The sequence below is a fragment of the Amblyomma mixtum genome, chromosome 1, assembly GCF_055824585.1.
Source record: "Amblyomma mixtum isolate Tamu chromosome 1, ASM5582458v1, whole genome shotgun sequence".
NCBI lineage: Eukaryota > Metazoa > Arthropoda > Arachnida > Ixodida > Ixodidae > Amblyomma > Amblyomma mixtum.
The window spans coordinates 129,317,044-129,344,533 of record NC_143012.1 but is presented as its reverse complement, the minus strand read 5'-3'; the positions used below and the strand labels follow the sequence as shown (position 1 = coordinate 129,344,533).

The window sequence follows — 27,490 nt, the reverse complement described above, 5'->3', positions numbered from 1 at the left end:
CTGGGCGCAAGCACCCGATGCAGACTGCTTATCGCGAGCCCCCGTAGACGCAGCACCGGAAGAGGAAGACAACGACGCATTCTTAGGACCGGTAAGCGCTAGGAGTTTCGCGCAGCAGCAGCGCTCGGATCCTGAGTTGCAAAGCCTAGTTGATTATTTGAAAGGCAAGACCGCCTCGCCTCCACGGGGTTTCAAGCGCCAAATGTCGTCCTTCGTCCTTCACAATAATGTCCTCCTGAAGAACTTCGCGCCCAACAGGACAGTGCATCTCCATGTCGTGCCCAAGAATCTCAGGCAAGAAATTATGCAGGCATGCCATGATTAGCCGACTGCAGGGCATATCGGGATTGCCCGCACGTTGCACCGCATCCAGGAGAAGTACCATTGGCCGCGGCTAGCTACCGACGTTTAAACGTGCCGTGAGTGTCAGCGACGCAAAACGCCTTCGACTATACCAGCCGGACTCCTGAACCCCATACCACCGCCAACTAAGCCCTTTCAGCAAATGGGGATGGACCTCCTCGGCCCCTTTCCGACTTCATCATGCGGTAACAAGTGGATCATCGTGGCCACCGACTACATGACCAGCTACGCCGAAGCAAAAGCGTTGCCTAGTGGTACCGCAACAGAAGTTGCAAAATTTTTTGTCGAACAAATTCTCCTGCGACACGGAACCCCCGAAGTGCTTATCACAGACAGAGGAACGGCATTTACAGCGGAGGTGACTCAAGCCATTTTAAACTACAGTCAGACAAGCCATCCAGGAGATGGCTTGTTCAAGCCATCGGAGGACAACTGCCTGTCATCCACAAACCAACGGACTCACAGAGCGTCGGAACAAGACCATCGCTGACATGATCTCCATGTACATCCACGCCGAACACAAGACGTGGGACTCCATTCTGCCCTACGTTTTCTTCGCCTATAACACTGCTGTCCAGGAGACAACCAGGTCTACCCCATTCGAGCTTGTATACGGTAGGAAGTCCAGGACAACACTCGACGCAATGCTCCCGCACGTTTCAGGCGAAGACAACCTCGACGTCGCCGCCTACCTTCATCGCGCCGAGGAAGCCCGAAGACTTGCGCGGCATTGCATAAAAGACCAGTAGCACACCGACGCCCGACGCTGCAATCTGCGCCGACGAGACACGCATGACAAGCCAGGTGACCGTTTTTGGATATGGACACCAATTCGCCGCCGTGGATTGAGTGAAAAGTTGCTGCGATGCTACTTTGGCCTATTAAGGTTCGCCGCCGCATCTGTGACCTGGACTATGAAGTCATCCCCGACGGAACGACAGCATCTCAGCGACGGCGCACACGCCCGGAAGTCGTACATGTCGTACGTCTTAAACCCTATTATGAACGCTAAAGGACTGGAAGTTTGCATTATCCGTGTTTATTCTCATTTTAAAGCATCGAGACGATGCTTCTTTGGGAGGGGGATAATGCCAGGTATCATTGTAATGTTCGTTCGTTCGCGCAAAGCTGCACGAAATGGGTGTTATCATTTTTGTTTGTGACGCGAGAAGCGACCGGACTAATCTCGATTGATCACAGCCACGAAGAGCGGCTTCTACGTGATTCCAGATTACTCTAGATAATCTCGACCTGTTATCTCGAAGCTTCCTTGCCGGCTTTAAATTGAACGATGCCGCGAGCAGCGGGCATTCGCAGTTCGACGACTAACGAGCACGTTTGTTGCTTACGCCGCCTCCGAGTGTTTCAGTTCTTTTGTGGGCGCAAGTCAGCCCAAATAAAGAGCTTCGTTTCTAAGTCTGGTTGGCGTCTTCCTGACCGCTGGACTGCCGTCACTACAACGTGACAATATGAGAGAAGCCCACAGCCACAGAAACCAAAAGACAGAGGGGATTTTAATTTGTTTATTTATTTTGTGCTGTTGTTCGATTTCGAATATTACTGAATGTGTTATAGCCTACAGCTAATTGATTAGAAAAGCAGAAGAAAAACAACCACTGCGCCGCTGGGATCCGAACCCGCGACCTCCGAATTACGCGTCCGGTGCTCTACCGCTGAGCTACGGCAGCGGCTGTCAAATCTGCTTTCGGGGATGTTTACGAATAACCTAACCTTGAGAGTGTTCATCAGCGCCACCCACGTTCTTAAGCGGCGGACGTAGCACGTCCTGAGTTACCGCTGATGTGACGTAGAACGTCATCGAACGGCGAGGGTGGAAGCTGTGTGAGAACCCTCTTATGCTTCCTATGGCGTCAAGGCTGCCAGAACCGAGGCCCTCGCTAAGCAATTAAGCAAACAAGGGAAGGGGAATGAAGGGCTCGTTATAAATATGAGAGAAGCCAACAGCCACAGTAGCCAACGGACAGAGGGGATTTTATTTTGTTTATTTATGTTGTGCTGTTGTTCGATTTAGAATAGTACTGAATGTGTTATAGCCTAAAGCTAATTGATTAGAAAAGCAGAAGAAAAAACAACCCCTGCCGCCGGTGGGATCCGAACCCACGACCTCCAAATTGCGCGTCCGGTGCACTACCGCTGAGCTACGGCGACGGCTGTCAAATCTTCTGCTTTCGGGGATATTTATATTCGCAAATAACCTAACCTTGAGAGTGTTCATCAGCGCCACCCACGTTCTTAAGCGGCGGACGTAGCATGTCCTGAGTTACCGCGGATGTGACGTAGAATGTCATCGAACGGCGAGGGTGGAAGCTGTGTGAGAACCCTCTTATGCTTCCTATGGCGTCAAGGCTGGCAGAACCGACGCCCTCGCTAAGCAATTAAGCAAACAAGGGAAGGGGATGGAGGGCTCGTTATAAATATGAGAGAAGCCAACAGCCGCAGAAACTAAGGAGCGCAGGGTATTTTTTAATTAATTTTTTTTTTGTGGTGTTGATCAAGTAAGAATATTACTGAATATGTTCTCGCTTAAAGCTAATTGATTAGAAAATGTGAAGAAAAAGCAACCACGTGCCGCCGGTGGTTTCTGTGGCTGTTGGCTTCTCTCATATTTATAACGAGCTCCTCATTCCCCTTCCCTTGTTTGCTTAATTGCTTAGCGAGGGCCTCGGTTCTGGCAGCCTTGACGCCATAGGAAGCATAAGAGGGTTCTCACACAGCTTCCACCCTCGCCGTTCTATGGCGTTCTACGTAACAACAGCGGTAACTCAGGACGTTCCACATCCGCCGCTACGAACGCGGGGTGGCGCTGATGAACACTCTCAAGGTCTCAAGGTTATTTGTAAAGATGAACGCCCGAAAGCAGAAGGTTTGACAGTCGTCGCCGTAGCTCAGAGGTAGAGCACCGCACGCGTAATTCGGAGATCGTGGGTTCGGATCCCACCGGCGGCTTGTGGTTGTTTTTTCTTCTCCTTTTCTAATCAATTAGCTTTAAGCGACAACATATTCAGTAATATTGTTACTTGATCAACACCACAAAAAAATAAATAAATTAAAAATCCCCTGTGCTCCTTGGTTTCTGTGGCAGTTGGCTTCTCTCATATTTATAACGAGCCCCCCATCCCCTTCCCTTGTTTGCCTAATTGCTTAGCAAGGGCCTCGGTTCTGGCAGCCTTGACGCCATAGGAAGCATAAGAGGGTTCTCACACAGCTTCCACCCTCGCCGTTCGATGGCGTTCTACGCCACACCAGCGGTAACTCAGGACGTTCCACGTCCGCCGCTTACGAACACTCTCAAGGTTAGGTTATTTGTAAACATAAATACCCCCGAAAGCAGAAGGTTTGACAGCCGTCGCCGTAGCTCAGATGTAGAGCACCGGACGCGTAATTCGGAGGTCTTGGGCTCGGATCCCACCAGCGGCATGTGGTTGTTTTTTCTTCTCCTTTTCTAATCAATTAGCTTTAAGCGACAACATATTCAGTAATATTGTTACTTGATCAACACCACAGAAAAATAAATTAATTAAAAAATCCCCTGTGCTCCTTGGTTTCTGTGACAGTTGGCTTCCCTCATATTTATAACGAGCCCCCCATCCCCTTCCCTTCTTTGCTTAATTGCTTAGCAAGGGCCTCGGTTCTGGCAGCCTTGACGCCATAGGAAGCATAAGAGGGTTCTCACACAGCTTCCACCCTCGCCGTTCGATGGCGTTCTACGCCACACCAGCGGTAACTCAGGACGTTCCACGTCCGCCGCTTACGAACATGGGTGGCGCTGATGAACACTCCCAAGGTTAGGTTATTTGTAAACATAAATACCCCCGAAAGCAGAAGGTTTGACAGCCGTCGCCGTAGCTCAGAGGTAGAGCACCGGACGCGTAATTCGGCGGTCTTGGGTTCGGATCCCACCAGCGGCATGTGGTTGTTTTTTCTTCTCCTTTTCTAATCAATTAGCTTTAAGCGACAACATATTCAGTAATATTGTTACTTGATCAACGCCACAGAAAAATAAAGAAATTAAAAAATCCCCTGTGCTCCTTGGTTTCTGTGGCTGTTGGCTTCTCTCATATTTATAACGAGCCCCTCATCCCCCTTCGCTATATATATATATATATATATATATATATATATATATATTCTAACGACGAAGAAGTTCTTGTTCAGGCGAAGACGACGACGAACTTCTGACCGTTGTGTTGAGCGGCATTGCCATCGCTTTGTGTGTGAGCTCTCGGTGCCCGACCTGTGTGTCTACGAGGCCTGTGTCTCTGTGTCTACCACCGGCGCCCTGCTCCTCTAACCGTGCCAGTGCCCATCTTACATTTGGTGGAGGTCGCCGGGTAGAAATCTCCATCGTGGAGCTGCGTAGCCGCACTCTTCCCACGCTTGAAATGCCAGAAGACGCCCAAAATCAATCTGTGCAAACGGGACCAGCTCTCATCTGCGCCGGCTCCCTTCGCCAGCGAGATCCGGCAATCTTCAGCGGAGCCGATGAGAATGACGTGGAGGACTGGCTCGCGTCATACGAACGGGTTAGCCTGTACAATAGATGGGACGACGATACGAAGCTGAACAACGCAATTTTTTATCTAACTGGGGTCGCTAACCTCTGGTATCGGAACCATGAGGGAGACATCCGAACATGGACAGCCTTCAAAACGAAGCTTGCCGAAGTCTTTGGTCGCCCCACCGTCCGGAAACTTCGGGCTGAACAGCGTTTGCGTGAACGCTCGCAGCACGTCGGCGAAAGCTTCACCAGCTATATAGAAGAAGTCATTGACTTATGCAAACGTGTCAATGCGAACATGTCCGAAGCCGACAAGATAAAACACATCTTGAAAGGTATCGACGATGATGCCTTTCAGATGCTATTAGCCCGTGACTTGCGCACCGTTAAGGAAGTGTTCACGCTCTGCCAAAGCTTCGAGGAGCTGCGCAAACAGCGGTTATTGACTCGGAAACACCAACAAGCCCAGGGTGAATCGCTTTCTAGACTGGCGCCTGCAGTTGACAACACCTCTATGCTGCAACAAATCAAAGATTTCGTCCGTGAAGAGGTTGCTCGGCAACTTTCTCTTCTGCCTAGCCCTCAACAGGCGCCGCCTTATTTGGCCCCGGCTCTTCGACAGGCTATACAAGACCAGGTTACTGAGGCGCTTCCATCCTTCCATCCTCCGCCACCTGTCGCCGCACCCTTGATTTACGCCGATGCTGCTCCAAGGTCTGTCACCAGTCCCATGCCTTGCGCCGACGTCGCCCCAAGACCTGTAGCCGGTCCTCGGACTTACGCCGACGTTCTAGTACAGCCCCCGCCGTCGTCCTATCCTACAATGTACGTGCCTGTGCAAGCGTCGGCACCTGCCCTGCGACCAGCTCGAAGAGGAAGCAATCCGTGGCGCACCAGTGACAACCGTCCTGTATGCTACACTTGCGGAGTGCCTGGCCACGTCGCGCGCTACTGCCGTCGCCATCTCCAAGCGCCAGCCCCACGTGCGCAATCTTCGGGGTACTGGCCTTCAACCCGTCAGTATTCTGAGCCTGTCGACCAAACACCAAGTCGTCCTTTCTCCCCTGATCGTTCAGCCCTCTCCAGCCCCCGCTCCCCTTCGCCTCGACGCCGCTCTATCTCCCCCATGCGACGTCGCCCTAATTCTCCTCAGCAGGAAAACTAGGCGCCGCAGTTCCGGAGGCAAGAACTGCGTCCCCGTCGAAATTTCGAAGACCTCATCGATCACCTGCAAACCTTATTGATGTTTTTGTTGAGGGCGTGTCTGTGATGGCTCTGATAGACACCGGTGCAGCGATTTCGGTAATGGACGAAAAGTTATGTACTTCTTTAAAGAAAGTTAAGACGCCAGTTTCGGGACTCACGCTGCGCACGGCCAGCGCACAGCCGATTACGCCGTTAGCAGCATGCACCGCTCGAGTTCGAATCCAGGACACACTATACTCCATCGAGTTTGTCGTGCTGCCTTCTTGCTCACATTCTTTAATTTTAGGGTGGGATTTCCTGTCGCGTCACGAAGCTGTCATCGACTGCGCTCGCGCAGAAGTTGGGTTCTCCGCTTTGCCTAATGTCTCGCCAGACGCTGCTCCTTCTGTTCCGTGCGCTAAAGCCGTCGTCACTGAAGACATCATCCTTCCTCCCAGCTCCACTGCGCTTGTAAGCATCTCTTGTGACTCTGTTTGTGATGACGTTGTTCTCTTCACGCCGGCCTGCACTTTCCTGCGCCGCAAGTCCCTCCCGCTGCCCTACGCTGTGCTCACTATTTCTGCAGGCCTTTCCGTGCTATGGGTCTCTAACCCGTTTTCCTTCCCAGCTGCTTTGCGTCATGGCGAATGTCTCGGCAGTATACAATCTATTGCGTCCATTCTCACCTTTTAGGACCCCGCCGATTCACCTCATCTAGCCATGACTGCGCTCAGCCCTCCATCTTCTGCGCCTGATTCCTCCGCTACAGACCTCTTCCTTCGCTCTATCGACACCGATCTTCCTTCCCCGCAACGGACGCAGCTTCTTAACCTCCTTCACCAGTTCCGCTCCTCCTTCGACTGTCATCGCAGTTCCTTGGGCCAAACTTCCACGGTCACCCATCGTGTCGACACCGGCAACCACGCACCAGTGCGGCAGCGCCCCTATCGTGTATCTGCCACCGAGCGCCATGTTATCGAAGAGCAAGTTGATAAAATGCTCCAAGACAGCGTGATCCAGCCCTCCAGTAGCCCTTGAGCTTCGCCTGTTGTGCTGGTCAAGAAGAAAGACGGCTCCATCCGATTTTGTGTCGACTACCGCCGCCTTAATAAGATTACGCAGAAGGATGTCTACTCTCTTCCGCGCATTGATGACGCTTTGGACTGTTTGAAAGGGGCCGAACTATTTTCTTCCCTCGATCTTCGTTCCGGATATTGGCAGGTCCCCATGGAAGCGGCCGATCGCCCCAAAACCGCTTTTGTAACCGCCGACGGCTTATACGAATTTACAGTTATGCCATTCGGCCTTTGTAATGCGCCTGCAACATTTGAGAGGATGATGGACACCATTTTGCGGGGATTAAAATGGAAGGTATGCCTCTGCTACCTCGACGACATCGTCGTCTTTTCTGCGGATTTTGACACCCACCTCCATCGCCTGAGGCACGTCTTGAACTGCCTTTCTGACGCCGGTTTGCAGCTAAACTTGAAGAAATGCCGTTTTGCCGCTCGTAAACTCACTATCTTAGGGCACGTTGTCTTCAAGGAAGGCGTTTCTCCAGACCCAGCCAAACTTCGAGCGCTCGCTGCTTTTCCCAAGCCTACATCTGTCAAAGAACTGCGCAGCTTCCTTGGCCTGTGTTCCTACTTTCGTAGATTTATCCGAAACTTTGCATCGATTGCTGCCCCTTTAACACAACTCCTATCCAGCAGCTCCGACTTTTCACAGTGGTCACCCGCATGCGACAACGCGTTTTATACCTTACGCCGCATCCTCACCGCACCACCTATCCTATGCCATTTCGACCCGACGGCCACTACCGAGGTCCACACCGACGCCAGTGGTGTTGGTCTCGGAGCTGTACTCGAGCAGCGCAAACCTGGCTTTCATGAGTACGTTGTCGCCTATGCAAGCCGCACCCCGACGAAGGCAGAGTCCAATTACTCATTGACGGCAAAAGAGTGTTTGGCTATCTTTTGGGCTCTTACCAAATTCCACCCTTATCTCTATGGTCGTCCCTTTGATGTCGTCACGGACCACCATGGGCTTTGCTGGTTATCCTCCCTGAAAGACCCCTCCGGCCGCCTCGCAAGATGGGCTCTTCGTATGCAGGAATACGATGCCCGTGTATTTTATCGCACCGGACGCAAGCACCAAGATGCCGACGCCCTTTCTCGCTGCCCACTTCCGGTTGAGCTCGCCGGCCTCTCAACGCTCGACGACTCCCCTCCGTTGCTTCACATCAACGACATGCCTTCAGCGCAGCGCATGGACCCTTGGATTGCGTCTCTGCTTGATTTCCTCTCTAACACTACGGCGGCTTCTCCATCACGCGCTCTCCGTCGCCAAGCTCCTCACTTCGCCATTCGTGACAATCTCCTTTACCGCCGCAACTACAGAGCAGATGGTCGCAAGTGGTTATTGGTTGTTCCTCGCCACCTCCGCTCGCAAGTCTGTGATTATTTCCACGCTGACCCACAATGCGGACACGCAGGAGTATTCAAAACATACAATCGGATACGGCTGCGTTACTACTGGCGCGGAATGTATAACTTCATCCTTAAGCACATCCGCTCATGCCTGCCCTGCCAACGTCGCAAGCGCCCTGCCCACCCTTGTGCAGGCGAGTTGCAGCCACTACCTTGCCCACCGCGCCCATTCGACCGCGTAGGCATTGATTTGTATGGACCTCTTCACTACACTGCAGCCGGTAACCGTTGGGCTATCGTCGCAGTTGACCACTTGACGAGGTATGCAGAAACCGCCGCCCTTCCATCCGCCTCAGCGTCTGACGTCGCCTCCTTCATTTTGCGACGGTTCATTCTTCGCCACGGCGCACCGCGCGAACTGCTGAGTGACAGAGGCCGCGTTTTCTTATCGTAAGTTGTGCAAGCCTTGCTCCGCAAGTGCAACATCATTCACCGAACAAGCTCTGCCTATCACCCGCAAACTAACGGCCTTACAGAAAGATTTAACCGTACCCTCGGCGATATGCTCTCTATATACGTCTCATCAGACCATTCCAACTGGGATCTCGTCCTTCCGTATGTGACGTACGCCTACAACACCGCAACGCAGTCGACTACTGGCTTCTCTCCGTTCTATCTTCTTTACGGCCGTCATCCTTCTCCTCCACTCGATACCATTCTCCCATACCAGCCTGACGCATCTGAGTGTACTCCTATTTCGCAAGCTGCACGACACGCAGAAGAGTGTCGCCAAATCGCCCGTTCTCTCACAACTGAGGCCCAATACCGTCGGAAATCCCGCCACGACAGCCAACACACGTCCCCGCACTTTTCTTCTGGTAGCCTCGTGTGGCTCTTGGTTCCATCCAGTACTCCCGGCCTCTCCTCGAAACTTCTTGCGAAGTTTCATGGCCCCTCCCGAGTTGTGGAGCGCACCTCGCATGTTAATTACGTGGTGGAACCGCTGATGCCGTCTCCTGATCTTCGCCGGCGCGGACGCGAGACTGTTCACGTGCAGCGCCTAAAGCCGTATTATGACCCTGCCATCTCACTCACGCCGTAAGTCGCCAGGATGGCTCCTCTCCTTCCCGGGGGGGGGGGGGGGGGGGGGGCAGTTGTAACGACGAAGTTGTTCTTGTTCAGGCGAAGACGACGACGAACTTCTGACCGTTGTGTTGAGCGGCATTGCCATCGCTTTGTGTGTGAGCTCTCGGTGCCCGACCTGTGTGTCTACGAGGCCTGTGTCTCTGTGTCTACCACCGGCGCCCTGCTCCTCTAACCGTACCAGTGCCCATCTTACAATATATATATATATATATATATATATATATATATATAAAGGCAAGAGCCGGGACGTTTAATCCGATTTAAATTATGGAAAGCGGCCGCACAGGACAGTTATTTGAAGTTTATAAGCATGATCGGACATGTAGATTGAGTTCCCGCGGTAAAAAGACGAGTTCAGATTCCTCTTCAGTGCAACTTTAAGGATGGAGTCAGTGAAAACGCCAGGAGTCATGTGGAAATTGCGGAATAAGAGTGTAGAAGAGCCTTGTGTGAAAATAGTGGAAGGTACCCATAACGAATTCACAGTTACCACAGTCCTGCATAAAGTCAGCAATAAAATACTAATAAGGTATGGTCTCTGGCAGTGAGACAGAATCTCGACAGTGCTATTCACCGCCTGTTTACAGGGGGTATTCTGAGGCCTGGTTTGGCTACAGTTGGAAATAAGAGGTAATGGCGAATACCTAAGTCACCTGCTATTCGCTGGTGACATTGCCTGGCTAAGACATTCAGGAGATGACCTGCAAAGCGTGATAAAATGAGCTCTGCAGGCCCAGCACAACGGTGGGTCTAAAAATTAACACAGGAAACCAAAGTGGAGCTAATGAGTCTCGCAAGGGAACAGCAGTTCACAATATTATAGACCCTGCTTATCGCTCCCCTTCGTAGGCGGCCATCTTTGCACAGGTAAACAACAAGGATGAGACGCCTGACGTGTCACCGAAAAGCAGACAATACTTCCAATGTGATCGTCTGTAGCGGCCACTCAGGCCGTCGAATGTTGGAGTTCACCTACTTGATGCGCCCTCTGCGCGTAAGCGGCCGCCCATTCCAATGTTCAATTCGTGCGCAAACTTTCAAGGACATACCCGCATGTGCCTCAAAAGAGATGGTACGGCTTCCTTTGGGCACATAGCGATCATTGTGGTTATGCCGTGCTACGAAGCCTAGGGTACACTTAACGGTTGCTGACACGTCTGCGGATGTGGCTTGCATTTCCACAGGGTAGTCAGGTGGTCTGGTATTAATTAAATTCCATGGCATCTAAATATTTATTTTATTTGTTATTATCCTTTATTGTCTTTTTTGCGGAAGTTAACGTTTTCGCAAATTAAAATTTTTATAGAGCATCTGTTCTTTTCGTGATTATAATGCATGTATGCCCGATGACGGTACTCCTACTGGTTCTGCGGCTCCCGGTGGAGCCAGGACCTGGTGAGGAGATCAACAGTGTCCTCTTGTCTTACCTCGTGGGGAATACCTGTATTCCCTAAACGTGAATAAATGAAAATGAAATGAGATTTCGACACGATAGAGAGTAGTCACATCGAGTTATCTGTCTTCTTCGCACCTATATAGTACCGTCATTGACCGGCTTTATGAAGGACTGAACGAAACGTGCAGTGCTTGAGGCATACCAACATGCTTCACTGCAGCAGAGAGGCGTCTGTCACTGGTGCCCACTTAACTCTGCCCGGTTCCGCCAGCTTTGGAGACTTTTTCCCACAAACTCCCTAATCTCCTCCACCCGCCTGTACGTTAGCCTAAGAGACAATCAGTTATCTGCCATTTGCATTCATATCTATTAGAATTCCTGCTTTATATGACCCGAAACTTCACTGATCTATCAGAACATATCATGCTGTTTAAAGGGTTTCACGTCCAAAAGCGACTCAGGCTATGAAGAACGCTTTAGTGGACAGCTGGCGATACTATCGACCACCTGGAGTTCTTGATCGTGCATTGACGTTCATACTACGAGCGGGCCTCTAGCATTTTGCAACTACAGAAATGCGAACACGGCAGCCGGGATTGAGCTCTCATATTTCGGGTAAGAAGCCGAGCACAATAAACACTGAGCCGCCGTGGCGGCCAGAGCATTTAGTTCATATAATATTAGGGCAATTAAAGCTTAACGTATAGCGTTTTCATACATTTAATATTATATTATACTAAGGTAGATAGCTCGTCAGGCTCAACATATTCATTTTTTATTTATGTACATACTGCAGACCATGGTTAGGTCCAAGCAGAAAGGGCAGGTTCACAAAAAGCACAATTATAGCAACGAAATACAACAATTCAGCAACGATAATGTAGTAAAACAACAATACAGTAATGCAAGACAAAACAGAAAAAATACATAATACGCAATATCAAAGATGTCTGAGGGACGCGTCTTACTTTCAGGGTTGATTAGGTTCGGTTAATGAGTTCCAGTCGGATATGGTGCGTGGGAAAAAGGAAAACTTGTACGAGTTAGTCCGGGCAAAATGTGGTTATAAAAGAGCTTTGTGATAGTGTCGTGTATTCCGTTTTGGCATTGGGGAAAGATAAGCAGAAGGGTCAAATCTGAGTTGATTGTTAAGAAGTAATGAAAGAAAATCCAAACGAAAATTTCGTCTTCTTATCTGTAGTTCTTCAATACCGTTAGCATGCATCAAGTCTGAGGGGGAGTCAGTGGGTAGATATTTTGAATATATGAATCTAACTGCTTTCCTTTGAATGTTCTCGAGCTTTCTTATGTTAGACTTAATATACGGGTCCCAAATTATGCCAGCATATCAAAGCTTGGGTCAAATTAGAGTATTATAACCTAAGAGCTTAACGTTAGCCGTGCGTTTCGAAGTTTATGCCTTATATAACAGAACTTACAGAATGCGAGTGAACAGATGTTATCTATGTGGGAGTTGCAAGAAAGGTTATTAGTAAGTGTTACACCCAAGTTCTTTACGGACGCTACTTGTTGCAATGGTGATGATTCTAATTTATATACATATTGTAGAGCGTTTATCTTGTTAGTTATGCGAAGAAAAACGCTTTTATCAGCGTTAAGTGTCATTTCCCATCGCTTGCACCACTACAATATTAGTAAGCGCATTTTGTAGGTACCTCTGATTGTTTTCATTGCTAACATCGCGAAATAAGACACAGTCATCAGGATATAATCGAATATGTACACCAGGGCAAACCTCACCGATGATGTCGTTAATGTATACTAGAAAGAGTAGTGGCCCCAGTACGCTCCCCTGTGGCACACCTGATGTGACTGGGAGACAGCCAGACTGGTGCCGAACGACTGCAACATGTTGACTCCGGTTAGTTAAATATCCAGGAAATTATCCACGAAATAAAAATAGGGAAAAGTCCAATAGTTTTTAGTTTTAGAATTAGGGGAAAAGTCCAATAGTTTTTAGTTTTAGAATTAGGCTGTGGTGTGGAACTTTGTCAAACGCTTTAATGAAATCTAGAAAGATCGCGTCAATCTGGCTGTTATTGTCAAGTGATGCCGCAAATGAATGGATAACTGAAAGTAGTTGAGTTACTGTGGAAAACTTTTTGCGAAAACCATGCTGGTAATCCGTCAGAATGTTGTTGCGATCTGCGAATTCATTAATGCTAGTTGCGACAATATGTTCTATTAATTTGCAGCAAGATGAAGTTAAGGACATAGGTCGATAATTGGTCACCTGAAGGCGGTCGCCTTTTTTAAATACAGGTACGACTCGGGCTATCTTGCAGTCCTCAGGTACACACCCGGTTAACAATGACGCGCGAAATATAATAACCAGAAACCTGGCCAGAGATTCAGCATACCTCCGAAGAAAACCGTTAGGAATATCGTCGGGCCCAGGGGATGATTTAGTTTGCAGGTTTAGTAACATGGAAACTACACCATCATACGAGATGAAGTTAACTTCAGATGGATGTGCTGAAGTTGTGCTTGGTGCATCCTACGGTTTTGATCGAGAAAATACGCTGTGAAAGTAATTGTTAAAATGCTGAGTAATGGCAGACTTATTGTAACCTCATTAACACTTCTTTTTGGGCAAGTTGGTTCATATTTGAAAACTTTAAAAGGGCGCAAACACAAACGACCACAAAGTACAAGAGACGAGACACAAGCGCCTAAGCGCTTGTGTCTCGTCTCTTGTACTTTGTGGTCGTTTGTGTTTGCGCCCTTCTAAAGTTTTCATTATTGGTAACCGTTGTACCATAGATAATCATTTCTGATATAGGGCCTTTTTGATCGCTAATATGGTGCCAGAATTGACCCGGGTCATTTTTTATGAAGTTCGGCACAGTTGTTTTGAAATAATAATCTTTTTAACGGCGTACAGCAAGGCCGAGGCTTTCTCTTAAATGGTTGATTGTGCTCTGCTGTGCGCGTTGCTTTTTTAGCCTTTTGATTCGGCGTCTGAGATGAATGATACTGCGTGCCATCGAAGGCGTCTGCTTGCGAACGTTTTTGTATTTTACAGGTATGAAATTTTTAAGGCAATAGTGACACATTTTCTTAAACAGATTCCAGAGTGCGCAGGCGTCGGTTCCATCAAATTCGACAATGCATGTTTCAAGATGCTTAATAACTGAGGCGTCATCGCCACGTGTGAAGTCCATGATACGATGTGCTTTACATGTTTTTGTCTTGCCAAGCGGTTTTATGAGAATGAAAACACTAACAAGATGATGATCGTAAAGTCCTGGTGCAACAGACACGTTGCAATCATGGAAAACATGGAGAACTGTCGTGTCCGGTCGCTGTGTTGAATGCAGCGAAAGACGCACACGGTACTTTTAGACTTCGTTTATTTAAAGCCGATGAGGGTGCGACCAGCGTCGACCGAGGCAGGAGCCGAACTGGCCGCCCGAAGAAAGGAGGGAGGGGAGAAGCGTCCACGGGAGGGAGTGGCTTCCCAGAACAGGAGGAGGGTGCGGGGGCGCACCGTGGGGGGGGGCCTCTGGCGACAGCGTGCGACGAAGGGCAAGCGGTCGTTAGGAGGAGGATTGAGTGGTCGTTAGGAGGAGGATGCGAACTGTCGTTAGGAGGAGGACGCGGGGGCGCACACACACAAAAGCAATAAGGGGACACAACACTTCCTTCCCCCTTAGAAAGTTGCCTGGTATCGTGCAGGGGGTCGGCGCTCACGCGTGGAGGCGCGCTGGCTTTGTGCGCTCGGGGGAGAAACACTTGTAGGCTGGCTGTTGTTCGCTGTGTCTCCTGGGTCTGTCCTGGGCGAAGTCTCTTCTTCCGGGAAGAGGTGCCAGGCTATGTGGGAAAATGGGGCACGTGTTCTCTCCGCTGGCGGACAGCTCTCAGACGGCGTCGTAAATCTACGCAGCTGGTTGAGATGTCGGCGTGCTACTGTGCCATGTATGTTGACGAGCCAAGAGCGCAGGCCTATGCGTCTGACAATTGTAGCTTCCTCCCAGCGTGGCTTTTTCAGAAACTGTCGGGCGAGGACGCGCTGCCCCTCATTAAGCGTGCCGCAGCGCGGAATTGCTTTTTCTTCCCGGAACGTCTCTGCCTTTGGCTCGGGGAGGATGGCTGTGAGCTGGGTTCGCATTTCACGCTCGAACATCATTTTCGAGGGGGTCTCGCCTGTTGTGCTCTGAACCGTCGTGTGCTGCTTGAAGAGAAAGCGCGCAAGGCGGCGCTGCAGCGAGCCTGTCTGATCTCTTTCAAGGGCGCGTTTTAGCTCGGCTACGTAGCGCTCGGCTTGTCCGTTTGTCGCTGGGTGGTAGGGGGCCGATGTAACTGATGAGATCCCGTTGTCGCGATAAAACTTGAGGATCTCCGCAGACACAAACGGTGTTCCGTTGTCCGACACTACCTTGCGCGGCAGGCCGAACGTTGCAAATAGTGATCGGAGGTTGTCAATGACTGCTGCCGAAGTCGTCTGTCCCATTTGCCTTATCTCAAGCCACTTTGTGTAGGCATCTACGACCACAAGGAAAGTGCAGCCCTCAATTGGTCCTGCAAAATCAATGTGCAGTGTGTGCCATGGTGTGTCTGGCTTTTCCCATTCTGGGACAGGAGCTTTCGGCGGGGCGCTCCGGCTGCTCTGGCAAGGCTTGCATTCTCGCACCACTGTTTCGATGTCGTTGTCAATGCCAGGCCACCACATGTAGCTTCTGGCACACTTTTTCATTGCAACGATGCCCCGATGTCCGGCGTGGATGAGAGACATAGCTTGTGCGCGTAGTTCTCTCGGCATCACAACTCGGGACCCAAATATGATGCAGCCACGATGGGTGCTCAACTCTGTAGCTCGCCTGCGGTAAGCGTCGAAGTTGTCCCCTTTGAGTTTATGCACGTTGCCTTGTTGAACAGCTGTGTAAACTAGCCGGAGAGCTGCGCACTTCTGCGTAGATGCTGCAACTGTGCCTGCTGTAAGCGGAGGTTCTGGCAGTGCTTCGAACATCAGAACGTCTCCTGGTGGAAATGGTTCGTCAACAGTTGCGTCTAGTGGCAGACGGCTTAGCGCATCGGCGTTTTGATGTTTGCCGCATATCATCACGCCTAGTGGAGAAAACCAGTTTCTCCCTAGAAGGCTTGATCCTGTGCCCTTCACAACAAGCAGAGGTAGCGTATGGGTCTGGCCGTTGTAGTTAACCTGCACGTTGGCAGAGCCCAATAGTGGCAGATTCTGTCCTGACCACGTTCGCAGGTGCGTGTCGTCTTGTTGCAGGGCGGGTGCGTCAGATGGCCATGAAGTTCGGAACGTGTCCTCACTGATCAGAGTACAGGCTGCGCCGGAGTCCACCTCGAACTTAATCAGCTGGTGATGTACGCTTACTTCTGTAAAAATCTTCGGTCGCGTGCCGAGATTCATGGTGTTCAGGTCGTACAACACAGATGGTGTTGCTGATGTTGTTCCATGGAGATCAGATAGCGGCGTATTCTCTGAGGCGTTGACGCTGTGATTAGGCTGGGAAGGTGACTTTATCTTGGCAAGTCTCCGTTTCGTAATGCCTGCTCTTTCGATATGCCCTCGCTTGTGGCAAAAATTACACGTGGCTGACTGGAATCGACATCCCTGGGGGTTGTGTTGGTCGTCACACCGCCAGCAGCGTTGTGCCTTTTTGACCGATTTTACAACAACAGAAGGCTTGCGCACCTGGTTGCTTGTCTGGTGTACCGGCTCGGTGTTCCGGCGAATCCCTCTCTGCTGGTGACCGGCGCTCTCCGCTCGAACGGCGATGTCGTAAGCTTTGCTGAATGTGAGGTCCTTCTCAGCGAACAGGCGCTGCTGCAGTGACTCGTCACTCAGTCCGCACACAAATCTGTCGCGTAACATCACGTCCAAGGGAAGCATGGTGGTGTTAGCAGAAGAAGCTGCGTCTCCCTCCTGCCCGGTAGCTGTTGTCGACAGCGTTCCAAAATTGCAGTCGGCAGCGAGCTTCTTGAGCGCGGCTACGTAGGCGCTCACAGTTTCTCCTCCCAGTTGATCTCGTCGTTGGAAGCGAGCCCGGCTGTAGACCTCGGATGGCCTTGGGTCGTAGTGCTTTTGCAGCGCTTTTACGATGTCGTCGTAAGACACTGCCGCTGGTGTGCTTGGCTGAATAAGGGCGCAGACAGTATCGTAGGTCTGCTCCCCGCACAGCGTCAGCAGGTTGGCCCTCTTCAAGGCTGGGTCTGTGATGTTGTTAGCTTCAAAGTAGAACTGAAGGCGTCCAACCCACGATGACCACGATGAGCCGTTGAATTCTGGTATCTGATTGGGAAACCCTCGCGTAGCCATGGCTTGTCAATAGCGTTGCGTAGCGCGGGTCGAATCCACTTTCTCGTCGCCACTGTCGTGTCCGGTCGCTGTGTTGAATGCAGCGAAAGACGCACACGGTACTTTTAGACATCGTTTATTTAAAGCCGATGAGGGTGCGACCAGCGTCGACCGAGGCAGGAGCCGAACTGGCCGCCCGAAGAAAGGAGGGAGGGGAGAAGCGTCCACGGGAGGGAGTGGCTTCCCAGAACAGGAGGAGGGTGCGGGGGCGCACCGTGGGGGGGGGGCCTCTGGCGACAGCGTGCGACGAAGGGCAAGCGGTCGTTAGGAGGAGGATTGAGTGGTCGTTAGGAGGAGGATGCGAACTGTCGTTAGGAGGAGGACGCGGGGGCGCACACACACAAAAGCAATAAGGGGACACAACAAGAACAAATGCATGATCTAACACTGAATTACTCATGCAAAATTCGCGGGTTGGCTCGCGAACCACTTGACACAAGTTGTGCGTAAACATAATGTCGAATACAATATCCACGTTTTTTTTGTACCCGGAACACGGCTGCAGACATTCCCAGCCAATGTCAGGCAAGTTGAAACCACTGAATAGCTATATTTTACTCTTTTTACTCTTTTTGTAATTTGACATGTGAACTTGTAACTTAGATAATCTTGTGTTACATTAGGAGGCCTGTGAACCGCATACAAAATAAAGAGATGTCCCCAGCAAAACAGTTTCATGCAAAGGCACTCAAGATCAGGTACATCTTCTAGCGAAACAGCCTGTATATTGTCTAATGAGTACAGCAACTCCTCCACCTCTCGAGGGCCTATCCTTGCGAAATACCTTGTACGTGGGTGGAAAGTTGAGGTCATCGGTGATCTCGCTATGCAGCCATGTTTCAGTTATAACCGCAACGTGAGGGTCATGTTGAAGGAGAAGGATTTCAAGCTGTTCGGTTTTATTGGCGACGCTTCGAGCGTTAACATTAATTATTCGGAGATGCTTATTCACTGTCACTGTCGCTGATCCTTTGTCACCTCTTTTACGTTTACGTTGGGGAAATCGGTATTTAGAAGCCGAGACTTTTTTATGGCCTAGAATTGCGTGATCTACGGAATTGACTGCACCACTGAAGGCGTGATGGGTCGTGTCTGTTTCGTACGATAGTTTTTTCTCAAAGGCACCTTGTCGTTCTTTTCATAGTCCCAAACGTGCATTGTTGCGTGCATGAGAGCACGAAAGGTTTGACACAATCATTCGACGAGAATACTGAAACGGAACGAACGATATATTTATCTCCTTTTCTTCATCGTGTTATCTGAAACAGACATCTTAATGAGCGACTGGGATTAGGCAATTGCATAAACAGCTGCACACTCACCACCTGAGGAGAAATCTCGACGGACAATGTGCTTAGTCCAACTGTTCAGCCAGCCCCTGTAGATGGAATGCACACCTCGTGGCATATGCATATCAGTCTGAAAAACAAAACAAAGCGCAAGTAATAAGGGCCAAACGCTCCAGTCCAGATGCTGTCACGCCATTTTTTGTGTATATTAAGCAATGTCCCCTCACGCCTTCCTGTTTTCGTTGAGATTCAATTTCAACAGAATCTCAGTCTTTGACGAGCACACATGGATAATCCAATTGATCGATAATGTTTTCTAGCTAAAGGATTGCTAACGTGAATTCTACGTGCAGATGTAAACAACATGCTGTTAGGGTTAAAATTTTCTAACTTTAGGGCGGCTACTTTGGTGGCCACCGTAATCCGGCTGGCCTTTGCTGCAGTGTGCCCCAATAAGTTTGTATCCATATCAGTACTGCCTCAAGACTCCAATTTAGGACAGCTGTAGTTTTCCTCATTTCCTAATAACTGGCCGCTTCACATCATGAACTCGAGGGTTCTGTTCTGCGCTAGTTACCTGAAATTTTTCCGTGTGATGGAGTCCTTATAGAATACTGTCGCCGTTTGCAAACTGACATTAGCGACAACGAGAACACAGGTAGGAAAAAAATGAAGAAAACTGAAGCAACTGTTCAAAACGAATAAAACGGTTAGTAAACAGATTGGTCGAATGTCCTAGATCTAATATCATCCACCAACGCATGGCTATGCGGTTACAAAGGAAAGCTATACAGCTTTCGCAGAAACATCGTAGTTCAAGAAAAATTTGCCCTGGTGCGGAATTTTAACCTGGGACACATGCCATAGCAGTGGCTCCACCAACGTGTTGAAAAATTCGTTGTCGTCTTGCGTTGCTAAAAACTGAACCATAACGCGACAAAAACAAGCATAAGAGAGGGAGAGAGGGCGATCGTGTCCTTGCTTTTGTCGCTTCAAGCCTCCATTCCGAACAATGATCTACCAACTTTGTTTAACGACCGCATCGAAAAATATTCCTTCTTCTTAGCGTCACCAAAAACTTCCAGAAGGTAGATTACAGCAAACCTCTTTGAGACGTTGTGAGAATTCATCTGGAAAGGATCACTAGCAAAATGTTTTCCCTGTTAGTACGGGCATAAGAAAAGCACTGGTAGCAGTCATTTTTTGCCCGCTAATTTTGTTCGTTTTGTTGGGCGAAAGAGGAGCACCATGCTCAGACGTCATAGCGCAACATGCTCCAAGCTAGATGTTGGCGTCACTGCTCCTAATCTGCTCAACAAAAAATACCAAACAAAACCATTTGTTCAGAAAAATAAAGGGTTTATGGTTTATATGGGTTTAAAGTCCCCAAGCGACTCAGGCTATGAGCGACACCTTAGTGATGGGCTTCGGAAATATCGACCTCCAGGAGTTCTTCAATGTGCACTGACATCGCACACTACACGGGCCTCTAGAATTTCGCCTCCATCAAAATTTGACTTCCGCGGCAGGGATCGAACTCACATTTATCGGGTCAGCAGCCGAGCGCCATAACCACTGAACTACCCCGGAGGCAAGACAAAATGAAATACATAAGCAATGCTAAAAGCACAACCAAGGTATGGGCACTGCATTGGACAACAGAGAAAAAAGAGCGCCGAGCAAAAAATTCATATTGCCAGCGTCTGATCAAGACGTATGGTGCCGAAGGTAAGAAAGCAGCACTTGACAAAAGCAGTCCCTATCTCATTGGGTATTTGCTGAGACGTGCTACTTTATTTCAGCCGCGCTGACACGGCCTTTATGCCCGTGCCTGTCATGTTGTGAAACAAGCAAAACAAGAATTTTCCACGCTTCTTGCATAGCTTGACAGACACATCGATTGCTGCTTAACCTGCCTGCAGTACCTTATAGGCCTTAAAAATTCTTGATGTATAGATTGCAAAACAAAAACAAAATAGTTGAAGAGAAAACGGGGAAGGAAATGCATTTCGATATTTTTGCATTACATGACGGACGCGCACTGTGCTTGGCGTGCACCTGGCGGCTCCTTCTTTCAGATCATCATCATCATCAGCCGGACTGCACCGACTGCAGGACAAAGGCCTGTCGCCTATCTAGGGGCACGAAAAAACAGCACAGGTCAAAACAGGATGCGTCAAAACAGAGCACAAAAAAAACAGCTCAGCGACAAAACATCACAGGGAAACAACAGCACGTCGGACAAAACAGCACGACGACAGAACAAGACAGCGGAGTACGGTGCAGCGCTGCTGGAGGAGTGAACTATCATAGCCACAAACTCAAACGGTAAATCACAGCCCGTGCGGCAGCGACCTCTGTAGATAGCGAGTCCTCGTTTCGCTGGTTCGTTAAGAAAAAGGGCAGGCTCATTCCCAGAGGAACAACGCTGCTTGAACGGTGCATATGGCAGAACTAGTGGTTACGTAGTCCTTGCTTGCTTGGCTTCAGTATTGATGTAGAAGAGTTTATAGCGCAAGCAAAGACACGTACAAGAGAGAGAAAACACACACAGAAGCGCTAACTGTCAACTGTATTTATGGGTCGAAAGCCACACCTTTATAGGTCGAAGGATGGCTACGGAAAAGACGACAAAAAACAGGGGCTGTCACAGAGCCATCAAATTGAGAACGCATGCGCGGGTGGCAAGGGTATCACACTTCCGTTTATCTTCACACTGAATCAACAGGTAGCTGCATTAAAAAAAGTCAATCTTAGCCTGGAACAGAGATAAAGACGGTTCGCTGGATTTAATGGCTCTGTCGCAATCCTTGTTTTCTGTCATCTTTTCCGTCCCGATCCTTCGGCCTATAAAAGGTGTGGCTTTCGACCAATAAATTCAGTTCACAATTAGCGCTTGTGTGTGTGTCTCGCCTCTCTTGTCCGTGTCTTTGCTTTCGCTATAAATCCTTCTATATTTCGATGAACTACCAACTCGCCGCACAGGAAGTTTTAATGCCTTCAGTGATCTATTTCTTTCTCTATTATATAGGAAGAATCTGGGCAACTTAGAGATAAAATGGCCGGGACATGCGCTCTGCGGTCAAATGTCTTGGGTAGATTACCTTGTCTAACCTGCTAGCTGTGTTCGGTTTCCTTGGCTGATTTTGATGCATTACGTGCCTCCGCAACTGCTAGACAGCATGCTTGGCGTCTCTGGCTTGATTTCGCTTTTTGACGAGTAATAGCTCTCGCCCGGTCTTCAGCGGCCATAGCTCGCAGCGATAAAGGCTTTCAAAGCATAGCGTCACAAGCCACCAGTTAGAACGGGGAGAGAGAGAAGCTGCAGCGACGGCTGAGTGTTGCAAGGTGTCGAACAGCCTAATTCCTCCTTGGTTCGAATCCAGCTTGATGTATTAGCATTTTTTTCTGCTTCGTACAGTTCTGTCGCAAGAGTTCTGAAATCCGAAAGCATTCTTGGACTTTGTGACCCTCGTCTATACATTTATGATCTTGTGTATACTTTCTTGGGAACGATAAACCATTATTTTACCAATATTTCACCATCAAAAGCGCACCTAACAGCTGCAACAACGGAAATAAAATACGAAAGAAAGTGCGCAAAAGACAACAGATACCAAATTTTAGTTTCATGCCATGGATATCGGATATCGAAGCAAGCTTCCTTTTATTGAAACGATCCCCAATGCACGAAACAAATCTATTCGCTATAGCTGTTGCAGATAGCTTAAGGTGCGCTTGATTATTGAAGCTTACGGCAGCCTAACATGCGAGATAAACATAAAATAGAAAAACTAACTTGTTTGACTTGAGCTAGTAAGAATGAAGTTGGAATCTAGCTGGCTAGCGCGCTGTTTTTGTCGTCCACGTGATCAGCGCATATGAGCGCGGCGTTATTTGCTTTACAGCCACGGGGCCCCTATGGCAGCGTAGGTAAATTGCACTGATTAATGCAGTACGTATTTTACTGGACGTAGGGAGAGCAGCTGCTGTTGCCGCTAGGTTTTCTGTCGCTGTCCGTATATTCCGTCAAGAAGCAACTCACACATGCTTCCGAAAGCACTCAAATTACTCTCTAACATGTACATTTTTAATCAAACCAAAATTAAGAGCCAATAAACATTCTGTAAAACGAAGTTTGCTGCTCTTATTCTACAGCTCGGCTTCAGTAGACTCCTATCTTTGTTTGTTATGTTAGGTGTGTGTTTGTTAGGTGTTTCTTGCACTTCCTTAGCTAAACGGTCAGATATGTCGAAAACTGATGTCTAATGAAACTGGCTACGAAGCGATGAAAGTAGGTTTGGTCAAATGTTGCTAAAATGAATGTTTGATGAGCGCTAAAATTGCAGCGCTAGTGTGTGTGTGTGTGTGCGCGTGCGTGCGTGCGTGTGTGTGCGTGTGTGTGCGTGTGTGTGCGTGTGTGTTTCGTCTCAGTTGTCCGCGTCTATTTGCGTTATAAACCCTTCTACATCAAGATTAACTACCATTTCGCCCAAGAGAAAGTTTCAATCAAACGCTGGCCCAAAAGGAGACCGCAAGCTTTACCTGAAAGTTTCACACATTCGACCCTTTTAAGCTCGTTGATTTCAAAAACCTATGCAGTTTCTGTTTAAGGGTAACGGAGTGGATTCCAAGACAAAGGAAGTGTAGCATGAGGGGGGGGGGGATGCGGCAGAATGTTAGGTGGGCAGATGAGATTAAGAAGTTTGCTCGGATGCGGTAGTCGAAGCTGGCAAAGGACAGGATTATTTCTATGAAATGGGAAAGGCATTTGCCCTGCAGTGGTCGTAGTCGGGATGATGATGATGAAGATGTCCCTTAGCAAAACGTCTCCAAGATTTTACGCTCCAAGAGAGCAATGAGAAATCACGGCCAACTTCGTCACGTTCCTTTGCAAGGTCAATTTGAATAAGTGCAACTAGTCCAGTGTCGTCTGGTACTATCTCCAATATCGAAGGTGCACTAGAATATTGCGCCTTGTGATATCGTAGACTTGATGCGAGCTATTAAGTCAGAGACAACTAGCAGCAGACGACCACAAAGGAGCTTGGTAAAAACTTGTAATCTATAATACAGAAGCATATTTGACGATATCATTTAAGTGTTTCAACCGATTAGCATCTGTGTTTTCTTCGAATTAATATAATATGCGCGGAATAGAAATTGGGAGGCAAAAACCAATACTATAAGAAAACTAAAGAACGTCCATCAAAACAGGCGAAAAGAAAGGAGCTCCTAAGTTATACCTGGGCAAGACGATTTCTAACGCTGCAGGTCATAACTGGTGGATTAACTTCGTCGAAAGTGATAGGCCCCTCAACTACAGCACGCTGCTCATCGTCAAGTGAGCATTTGGGAGCTGCCACGGCGACGGCATGGCCAACACGGCGCTTCAATTTTCACCGCAGGCATATTCCATGTTTGCGGATTGCTTCTTCCTGGCTCCTTGGCTGCTCTTCGGATCATAGTTCCCTGGATACGGTGTCATGACTGCTCTACCCGATGGCGCATGCGTCTTCATTCTGCCCGGTTATTTCGACCCCACGTTCCCTGACGAAATGGTTCGCACCGGCCTCCCTGATAACCTCCGCTCAACCTCGTCGACGCCCGCTCCCACCAGCAGGTTAGATCGGCAGCACTTAGTGAGCATGGGAGCAGCCACTGCGACAGCATGGCCAACACGGCTCTTCTGTTTTCACCGCAGTTGTGCAGACCGCTCCTCCTTATACGCTAAAAATCTGAAAATCGTTTTTTGGGCGCGCTGCCGTGCTGAGATACGCTCTGTGAATGAGTGATTTCTGTGATGTAGCGCGATTGTTGTTCTGTTCTGGCGAAACTGAGATCAATTCTGGCCCCAAGCTTCGCCCAACAACTGATGAAACGGATCAATCTGACGCTATGTATCAGATGCTCAAAGACATCAATGAGTCTACGCTAGAATTTGGTAAAAAACCTGAACTTCGGGTTGAAAATAAAACAAATCTAGACCAGCCTGGAAAATGTTTAAAATAAATTCTTAGTGACGTTTGGCCCGCCTACAAGATTTTGAGAATAAAATAAACACGCTCGATGTCTTTCAGCAAAGCATCGGCAATCCAAAGTTCCACAGATCTAATATCCCTGCAGTCTGTTGTACAGTCTCGCTCGGGCGATCTTGCAGCTAGATCGAGACGAATGAATCTAGTCTTGTGTGGAATCCCTGACGAACGCGAAACATGGAACGAAGAAGAGAAAAAAGTTATTACTGCTTTATCTCCCGTCATTTACACCGATTCACTGACCTCAGGTATCGAGCCTGCTCATCGTTTAGGTTTTTTTTTCAGCCTCGAAACGTCGACCCATCGTCATTATACATGCTACTTTTGTTTGTGAACAATCAATACTAATCTACAACGAAATAACTAGGAATGTTGAATTGTTAAATAAGCCATGCGCTGACACACAGCCCTGTATGGAATCACAGGCCGGCTCCTCGCGGGATACATCGCAAGCTACTTCACACGCCGTCAGTTACAGGGCCTAGGAATACGGGATGGGAAGTAGGAAATTGCCACCGGCCCGCAGCATATCTGGCTTTTCAGCTAATGTAAGAAGCATTATACACTGCATTCTCTTATTGACACATGTAACGCCGGCATCATCGCGCTCACTGAAACATCGCTTCTTTAAAACATTCGCGACTGCGAAGAAAATAAGTGGTTCTTCGCACTTTCTGTCTTAAGTTGCGACCGCACTCAAGACGGCGGCGCTATTTCTAAAACCATTAAGTCATATCCGATCCACTTTGATCTTGAAACCATCTGGGTATGCGTCGGAATCCCCTAACGTAAGATAATTATTAGTCTATGTTATCGCCCCTCGATTTTGAGATCAAACTTCTGCGAACAGTTGCGCGATGCTTTTAACAGCGCCTACTTCCGACATCCTAAAGCTTATATTTTCTTACTCGTTTTCTTCAACTTCTCGAACATTTCCCGGTCTTCTGATCCGCCTATTCTCAATTTGTTCTCTTCTGCTAGCAATAATCTTTAAAATATTTCTTCAGTTTTCTAGTTATTTCAGTCACACAGCCTACTAGGTTAATCAAGCTACCGCTACCACCCGGGATTTACTACTAACATCAGGCCATGATATCGTCTCGCATGTAAATACATTCTCGGTATAAGTGACAATTTAACTATTCGTTTAAAATCTCTGCCCGACCCCTTCAACCTAACAGCATGAATAAAGCGATCACGGACTTCAACAAAGATAATTTCGAAGTAATTAACAATGAGCTGTCCCTATTCCATGGAGTCTTCCTGAATGGTTTCAAAAACCGGTCAGTAGAAAATAACTCGAATATCATCATTACCAAAGTCCAACAACTAATCGATAAACCCATTCCCCTACGAACCATTTCTTCCAACTCGAACGTACCTTCGTATAACCTTCACCTCAAAAGATGATCTAAAAACAAAAAAAAAATGGTTATTTCGTAACGCTTCACGTTGGCCCTCAGACGCCCCGTGGGGAGCGTACACGGCACCCAACAACGCATATGTAACCGCACTCAAGAACGACGAAAGTAATTTTTTCAACAACTGATTACCCTTCATTCTTACTAATGATCCGCGAAAATTCTGGTGAGCAGTTAACCTAAGGAAAGTCGACTCAATTCACTGAACCGACCCTGTCAGACTACCTATACCAGATGCAGAATACCCTGATGTCTTAAACAAAACCTTCACTAATGACTGTGTTCTTTGTCCTATCACAGCATTACCATCGTCCCAGTCATATGCGTACCTGATGATGGACCCGGTGTGCTTTGATTCTAGCGGCAACATGAAATTAATTCACAACCTTAAAACATCATCTAGCCATGACACTGGCCTCATCAGCATCATCCTCATCAGCCTGACTACTCCCACTGCAGAGCGAACGCCTCTCCCATGTATCTCCAATTAACCCTGTCATTTGCCACCTGCAGCCACGGTATCCCTGCAAACTTCCTAATCTCGTCCGCCCACCTAACTTTCTGCCGCCCCCTGCTATGCTTGCCTTCTTTGGAATCGACCTGTTACCCTTAAGGGCCACCGGTTACCTTCCCTTCGCGTTACACGCCCTGCCCAAGCACATTCCTTCCTCTCGATTTCGACTGGGGTGTCATTAACTCGCGTTTGTTCAGTCACCCACTCAGCCCGCTTCCGATCTCTTAACGTAACACCTTTTTCTTTCCATAGCTCGCGATTATGGATGATGGAAGTGTAAAGTTTTCCTTACTCTATTAGCGATTACCTTAGTAAATAACTTGTAGGCAATGGACAGTAAGATGATCGGTCTTCAAGTCCTTGACAAGGACAGCAGCTTGGGCATGTTGGTTATTCATTTGTGACGGAACAGCGGAAAACATGGGGACAAGAGACAAGCGCTGACTTGCAACTGATTTTTATTTCGAAGAAACACTGCTTCTTATACCTTCTTCACACCCTCAAAGCACATGCGTCACAACCATATCGCTCAAGCGTTCTAAAATGACAACCAAAGACAAGTAATCAAAGTTATAATCACATTTTTAACATGTCGAATTCTTTCTTTGTTAAAGCGACAGATGGCGTTATGACAGAATCGTCGCGCAGCCTCACTATCGAAGCTGCCTCGATTATTTCACGACATGTGCACCTGATTTCCAAAAATGTAGAGCCTTGGCTAATCACAAAGACCAGTTAGTCCGTGAAATAATCGAGGCAGCTTCGATAGCGAAGCATTGCGATGATTGTGAAACGGCAAGAGGCTAAAGAATTTTTTTTGTCAAGCTCAAGGATGATAACA

General features: G+C 48.5%; 1 protein-coding gene across 9 annotated transcripts in view; it reads right to left on the bottom strand.

Annotated features, from left to right (window-relative positions):
- Positions 1-27,490, bottom strand: part of LOC149367588 (uncharacterized) — a 1,242,925-nt gene that overhangs the window by 1,143,884 nt on the left and 71,551 nt on the right. For all 9 annotated transcript variants that reach the window (XM_089556290.1, XM_089556305.1, XM_089556318.1 and 6 more), the window contains exon 2: positions 18,710-18,806. In XM_089556290.1, the coding sequence (XP_089412416.1) occupies positions 18,710-18,800 (91 nt within the window). In that variant the 5' untranslated portion in view covers positions 18,801-18,806. The remainder of the gene's footprint in view (positions 1-18,709; positions 18,807-27,490) is intronic.